The 8049-nt window shown below is 40.7% G+C and overlaps 1 protein-coding gene across 1 annotated transcript in view; it reads right to left on the bottom strand.

Moving 5' to 3' along the window:
* Positions 1-233: 233 nt before the first annotated feature.
* Positions 234-8049, bottom strand: part of LOC112639997 — a 52963-nt gene continuing 45147 nt past the window's right edge. Inside the window, exons 4-6 of the mRNA XM_025415639.1 lie at positions 5027-5171; positions 3099-3213; positions 234-2205 (exon numbers count right to left, since the gene is read on the bottom strand). Coding sequence (XP_025271424.1) covers positions 2101-2205; positions 3099-3213; positions 5027-5171 — 365 coding nt within the window. The 3' untranslated portion in view covers positions 234-2100. The remainder of the gene's footprint in view (positions 2206-3098; positions 3214-5026; positions 5172-8049) is intronic.

Here is an 8049-nt window from a genome sequence, read left to right as displayed (position 1 = left end):
ACAATCATTCCTTCGCTCGTTTCGCCTACTTTACAATTAAGACACGACAATGCAAGTGCTAATACTATCATTTGTGCAGCGAATACAATCGCGCTCGTGTGTGTGTGTGTGTACATGTGTGTATGTATGCGCGTACACACATTACGTGTCTCTATAACTAACACGTAACAATACCCTACGTGGATCCCAGAAAAATAGACTCGTTCATATCCGGTTCTTTAGCTGGGATCTTGTGTGACATGTTGCATTTGTACAGATGGTCATGTCAAACAAACATATCAAACGCACCGCGAGTAGCCCGCAACGCTTGCAACATTTTCCTCTCCATTTTTTCCCTTCCTCGACTTATCCCCAAGTTTTGTTTACGAACAACAGCATTTTGTAAGTATTATCCACGCGTGTTATTTATGTGTTCCGCAGAAATTTTTATCAAAGAATGAGCAATTATTCTAATTATTTCTCGGCTATTTTTAATTAGGCGAAATTCCCCTGTAAATTCTAGCGTGTATTCATTAGTGCGGCCTGGTGAGGAAAAGTTCTTTTTTCGCAAACTACTTTTTTCGAAACCGTATTATGTGACTCTCTGAAATTAAAAAATGCTCTTCAAACTTTCGGATCTCGCTCGTTGTGCGCAAAATACGAAAATGTATATGGCCCCCGAATACAGTGCAAAAGTAGAGTTCGTATAATGCGTAGAGAGAGAAAATTGGTTTGATATACCTAGAGAGCTTTTGAAGCTCCGTGATTATCTATCTATCTATCGTTACTCGCATCCGCGTCTTGAGAGAGCGAATAGTTATAGCGGATCCTCTCGTCTTGGACGAAGTCGCGATAACGCGCGTCAATTTTACTACTTCTTGAACTTTCGACAAAGTCGAAGACACTTGTGCTCAGGGCGATCGCGTTCTTTAACGAAACACACTCGCGTTCTCTCGCGCAAAGGAACGTACCGTGATTTCATCCGCTGTTCTTTGAACGAGCACAGAAATTCTTTGCTCTACTTGGACTCCTCTCGGCGATATCTCACTCTCTCTCTCTCTCTCTCTTTCGATAGTCGCACGAATCGATAGATCGCGATTATTCGATGAAATTGATTTCAGGGCGACGATAGCTCGTTTGTTCGTTCCGCACGAGCGCCCTTTTCCGAAATCGAAGCGGAAACGTGCCGGAAAGACACGTTTGCCTTTTCTCCTCTCGGCTCGCTATAAATCTTTAAACTCCCTTATCGTCGCCGCCCTTCTTCCCCATCATCCGTACCACGTGTTCGTGGGATTCTCTCTTCGCGCGACTACTCGTCAGGACAATTCGCAATTAAGAGACAGCTCGCGGAGGATCTCGCCGGTCATAATAAAGAGTATTTTTATTTCATTTTTATCCGTTTGCGATTTTTCTCCCGCGTAAGAAAAAAATCGACTCAGTCTTGCGTACGACTTGATGTCGTGCCGGCTTGACGGATCGCGAGGGCGAACGATCGATCGAGGCTGTACGGCTCGTTGGGTCTACGCGATCTACTTTATTATCGTTCGATTCGCGATATCTCCGCGACGTGCATTTTGCATCGACGACTTTTCTCCCGCCCGATCCTCTTCCTCCGATGCTCCGTCGCATCTTCCTAGAGTGTCCTTCTCACTCCCCTCGCTCCCTTCGCTCTTAATATTGGTCTCCCACACCGCTTACTCTCGTAATCATGATTATCACCATCTCCCGCACCATCTCGCCATCTCGCAAATAAAAACGTATTCTCTTTGAAGAAAGAAACGTGCTTCTTCCTAGATATATACACATTTTCCCCTCTTGTTCCGGTCCTTGGATCCTCTTTCTTCGCTCGATGCTTTCCTTCTCCGTCTCTTTTTTCGGCTTTTCGGTCCCTCCTCTCCTTCCACCATTCTTCGAGCACTCTTCGGAAATAAGGAATATATTCTCTCTGAAGCAAAGCACGATAAAAGTCAAATGACTCTCCTTCCTCCTCGTGTCCTAGCGACTTGTCCTCATCTTGCCATTCTTCTCGCTTGATTCCCCATCTTTTGCCTCCCTTCCTCTTCCTCTCGCGCTCCCAGCCTCCATCTTCCGAAGATAAAAAGTGATTCTGGCTGGAGCCAATTACGTGAAGTATCTCATAAGGAGAATAAGCGTCATTGGCATAATGGCAGAAAGATTTGGCATCGAGCTACCATTGAGCATAGCGCATGTGTAAGTGCAGTGCGTCTGTAACAAACAAGACGGGCGATTCGCCCTTCCTTTAGAACCCGGTCCGCCTCGTTATCGGTTTTACTACTAGCTAAGATCGTCGCTCGCGATCTCTATATATATTCGCTTTCTTTTATTGATTTTCTTCAATTTTTTTTTATAATCTTCAATCTTTTCTTCGATCTTTCTCCTCAGGTCACTGTACTTTATTTTCAAACATTAAGAAATAATGTCAAAGATTTCATCAAATAGATTTGAATCATTTAATGATAATAAAAATGATAATAAAATGCGCGTCAATTGATATGAATAAAAGAATATAACTCACTTTTATTATTATATTAATCCATGACGAAGAAATTGAATGTATAAACTTGTTAAATTGAATATTGTGTGACAATAATATAATTTACAATGTATACATATTAGATAATAAAAAAATTATTGTTTCCGATTTGTAGTGTCGCAAAAGGTTAATAAAGAGAAATGCACATGAAATTTATTAAATCAAATATTCAATACCAAGACAAGTACATCGAAATAGATATCGATCTGTTAAATAATGTGACAAGGATGTTAACTTGTATTTTTCCGTTCTATTAAAAAATCTAATACATCATATTAAATCATTGAAATACATTGTTTAACAAACTGAATAAATCAAATGTGATTTACCTTAAAAGTTGATCAGAGAAAAGTTAAATTTCAATTTGTCGAAAAATATAAAATCCAATTTCATATTTTTTTTTTTTAAAGCCATTGATACATTTATCGTAAAGTCAATATCAAAGCGCCTCGTACGCGGTATCGACGGTGATTAAAATAATTAGAAAGGAAACAATTAACGCGAGTATTCGACGCATACTTTTGATGCCAACGAACGATATAATGTAAAGTGATGTAATACTCACTTTTAGCAGCGAGGTTGCCATTCTGTCGAGGAAATCCTTCGTGAATCGCGCTGTATCGTCGCCACACTGACGGCGCACTGCATGATGAGAGCATTCCAAGTACTCCGTGAAGGAGCTGCAAACACAAACAAATACCCCAAACTCTATTGAAAATCCCTTTTCAAACGCTGAAATTGGATAAAACACGCGGTTACCAATTGCATTTGCGAAATGTTAGCGAACGTAACAATTCGAGACGCAAGTGGAGAGAATGCTGCGCGCAGAAATCGTATTATCGCTCGGTGATTATTGTCGCAAATTCTTTTCTAAACCACATCCTCCTTACGTATACTCTTTTTTTTTTCTCTCCGACCATTTTCCCTTTCGCGATACTATTTTCAAAAATTGAAACCTCGTAACTTCTCGCGCGGACGAAATTTCCAATTCATTTCTTTCAATTCGTCCGTTTTTGCCGATCGGGTGAGTCTTTCGAACTTGGCAAGGCAACGTCCGCGATGGCCCAAAATTGAGTCAGAACGACGCGAGAAATGCGTTTTTGTAGATACCGTTATCCACTTTGGGTCGCACTACTTACATACGTCCCTCCCCCTTGTGTTCTAACCCTTTCCGCGAGAGATGCGCAAGTTCAAAAGCTGCAGTAGACCGTGGCAGAGATACGCTAATGACATTACGTCCCTTTCTCCTCCTCCCCTCCCCTCCCCTCCCCTCTGTGTGTGTATATATATGTGTGTGTGTGTGTGTGTGTGTACAGGCATCAGCGTGAAACTTCCGACCTAAAGGACTGATTAGACTCTTTTTGCGCGAGTCCTTTGAGCAACGCCCGTCGTTATTAATGCAGTTGTTTCACTCGGCGAGCTCTTAAGTGTTAAATTATCACAGTCGAGAGGATTTTGACATCCTTTTGCGAAACGCCGGAATTTCCAGTATTGCTTAATAAACCTATTTGGCCGTAACTCGCGCATTTACCCCTCCCCTCTCCTCCTCCCCGCCCCGAAGATCCTTCCTTTCGTGTCATATCTTAAGTCGATTTCTCCTCGGCGAATTTACTATCGGTCTAGAAAAGAGTTGATAATACTGCTACGCGCGGCAGAGACCTTCCATTGTACTCTCGAAACACGAGAAGAAGGCGTAATTGAGAACATTTAATATTGCATATACGTGCGCTTTAATTTTTGCACGTTGCGTCTTGATTTCCTGAAATTATCGACATAATTGCAAATTGATTCTTTCCAAGTCTATCAGGCGTAAAATTCTGAAACTTTAATCAAACAAATTTATGCAATTTATTTATTTCATACAATTGATAATTTTATTGTCAAGTTGCAATTATTCCTTCTCTGAGCAAATACATTTAGGACAAATATATCGGTCTGTCTGCATTGAAATAAATTTTTGCACAAATACTCTCTCTTTGTAAGATAAAAATATTAGACTATTTCATTCCATGTTCATGACGGGAAAGTTGATAATCCGTAGGGGCGTGATAGAATTCAAATAAAACAGTCGCGATGGAGAATTTACATTTTGAAAAGTGACTAGGTCAAATTGACTCGCGCTTTGAATTCCAAGGTTTACCTCCGCATTGCCAAGCTAACAAACTTTCCCGGATAAGCAAATGGACCGTAAACGCATCCTATTTACAAAGATGAAAATTCCGGCCAAGTGTGCATATTAATTTTGCATAAAAATTTTATAACATCATTTAATTTGTTGTTGGAATAAAATTAATCCCCTTGAGAAAATGCAATTTTACATGTATCTCTGGATCGCGTATCTTTTTTAGTATTCAACTATATTTAATTAACAATATTTAATTCTCTCGCGTCAATCCTTCATTTCCATTTAAATCTTTGAAATAATTCCAATCTGCCGCGACAAATATTTTGTATTATTTTTGCACAAAAATACAAAAGAAGTCTTCGACTTACCAGCAAAATGACTTGATCTTTTCTTGCGTGACAGCTGTGCGGTTTGAAATAATTTCCATTTCCAGCGTAGCCTTTTGATACGTTTTGTAACACATCTCGTACTCGGCCTTGACTTTTTGCATGCATGGGGCGTGCTTCAAGAATTCTGCAAACAGAAAATTTTATTTCCTCTATTGGACGATTGCGTATTGGCCGGAATACGGGAATCGATAATGAAATTTCGCGGTCAATCAGGCCACGATTTTGCGCTGGAAAATATATAATCTAATATCGCTAAAAATAAAGGAGAAAAAACGTATATACGGTAACTAACTTGAATAAATGATGACTTTAATTCATAATAACGTAATCAAGAATAATGGAATATTTCGCTCGAAGAGAATAAAGCATATAATTTGATTCTTAAGCGCGGATTAAGAGTGAAAATCGATTACGCTTTTACATTCCCGAGTCTATTCCTAGAAAAACAAACGACTTGACTTTAGGTGGGCGCGTTCTATAATCACAAGATCGTATACACGTGGATCGTTGACTGACGCACTAATCATCTCTCGTGGTCTTTGGCAACGATGGTTTTATAAATGAAGACCGCTTCCCTCTATAGCCGTCTTGTTTACGATAGACGAGCTCACGTCACACGCCAGTATGCGAGAGATCGATATTGTTCTCCTTGCTAACGATTCATTATGTTACATGGTACTCTCCTCGCCGTCAGAGAGGAGAGTACATTATGAAGAGTCATGCCTGCTCGATCGACCCGCGAACAATCTACGCGATATTCCTGTAATCTCGAGAGTGCCGGATGCATTATTGACTCTAGTGCCATCTCCGACTGAAAGCCGACAGTTTGGAATTGTATCGATGCTCGAATGCCGCTTGCCCAAACGGGCCGCTGGCTTTTGCACGTCATTGTTTCGCCAACGATAGCGAAATTTACTATCGCGAATGAATCTTTGGAAAAAGGCGGAATATTATAATTCGATCGAATTATAAATCCTCGATTATAAATTATCCGACTAAAGGCCGACAATTTGGAATCGATGTTCGATGCCGCTTGCCCAATTGGCCCAAACGGGCCACTGGCTTTTGCACGTCATTGTTTCGCCAACGATAGCGAAATTTACTATCGCGAATGAATCTTTGGAAAAAGGCGGAATATTATAATTCGATCGAATTATAAATCCTCGATTATAAATTATCCGATTAAAGACCGACAGTTTGGAACCATTGTTCGACGCCGCTTGCCCAATTGGCAAACGGGCCGCTGGCTTTTGCACGTCATTGTTTCGCCAACGATAGCGAAATTTACTATCGCGAATGAATCTTTGGAAAAAGGCGGAATATTATAATTCGATCGAATTATAAATCCTCGATTATAAATTATCCGATTAAAGACCGACAGTTTGGAATCGATGTTCGATGCCGCTTGCCCAATTGGCAAACGGGCCGTTGGCTTTTGCACGTCATTGTTTCGCCAACGATAGCGAAATTTACTATCGCGAATGAATCTTTGGAAAAAGGCGGAATATTATAATTCGATCGAATTATAAATCCTCGATTATAAATTATCCGATTAAAGACCGACAGTTTGGAACCATTGTTCGACGCCGCTTGCCCAATTGGCAAACGGGCCGCTGGCTTTTGCACGTCATTGTTTCGCCAACGATAGCGAAATTTACTATCGCGAATGAATCTTTGGAAAAAGGCGGAATATTATAATTCGATCGAATTATAAATCCTCGATTATAAATTATCCGACTAAAGGCCGACAATTTGGAATCGATGTTCGATGCCGCTTGCCCAATTGGCCCAAACGGGCCACTGGCTTTTGCACGTCATTGTTTCGCCAACGATAGCGAAATTTACTATCGCGAATGAATCTTTGGAAAAAGGCGGAATATTATAATTCGATCGAATTATAAATCCTCGATTATAAATTATCCGACTAAAGGCCGACAATTTGGAATCGATGTTCGATGCCGCTTGCCCAATTGGCCCAAACGGGCCACTGGCTTTTGCACGTCATTGTTTCGCCAACGATAGCGAAATTTACTATCGCGAATGAATCTTTGGAAAAAGGCGGAATATTATAATTCGATCGAATTATAAATCCTCGATTATAAATTATCCGATTAAAGACCGACAGTTTGGAACCATTGTTCGACGCCGCTTGCCCAATTGGCAAACGGGCCGCTGGCTTTTGCACGTCATTGTTTCGCCAATGATAGCGAAATTTACTATCGCGAATGAATCTTTGGAAAAAGGCGGAATATTATAATTCGATCGAATTATAAATCCTCGATTATAAATTATCCGACTAAAGGCCGACAATTTGGAATCGATGTTCGATGCCGCTTGCCCAATTGGCCCAAACGGGCCACTGGCTTTTGCACGTCATTGTTTCGCCAACGATAGCGAAATTTACTATCGCGAATGAATCTTTGGAAAAAGGCGGAATATTATAATTCGATCGAATTATAAATCCTCGATTATAAATTATCCGATTAAAGACCGACAGTTTGGAACCATTGTTCGACGCCGCTTGCCCAATTGGCAAACGGGCCGCTGGCTTTTGCACGTCATTGTTTCGCCAACGATAGCGAAATTTACTATCGCGAATGAATCTTTGGAAAAAGGCGGAATATTATAATTCGATCGAATTATAAATCCTCGATTATAAATTATCCGACTAAAGGCCGACAATTTGGAATCGATGTTCGATGCCGCTTGCCCAATTGGCCCAAACGGGCCACTGGCTTTTGCACGTCATTGTTTCGCCAACGATAGCGAAATTTACTATCGCGAATGAATCTTTGGAAAAAGGCGGAATATTATAATTCGATCGAATTATAAATCCTCGATTATAAATTATCCGATTAAAGACCGACAGTTTGGAACCATTGTTCGACGCCGCTTGCCCAATTGGCAAACGGGCCGCTGGCTTTTGCACGTCATTGTTTCGCCAACGATAGCGAAATTTACTATCGCGAATGAATCTTTGGAAAAAGGCGGAATATTATAAT

This window comes from Camponotus floridanus, unplaced genomic scaffold, assembly GCF_003227725.1.
Source record: "Camponotus floridanus strain SB8 unplaced genomic scaffold, Cflo_v7.5 scaffold125, whole genome shotgun sequence".
In the NCBI taxonomy this organism is placed as follows: Eukaryota; Metazoa; Arthropoda; class Insecta; order Hymenoptera; family Formicidae; genus Camponotus; species Camponotus floridanus.
Note: the sequence above shows the minus strand (reverse complement) of the source record. Positions and strands in the feature narration are given on the sequence as shown.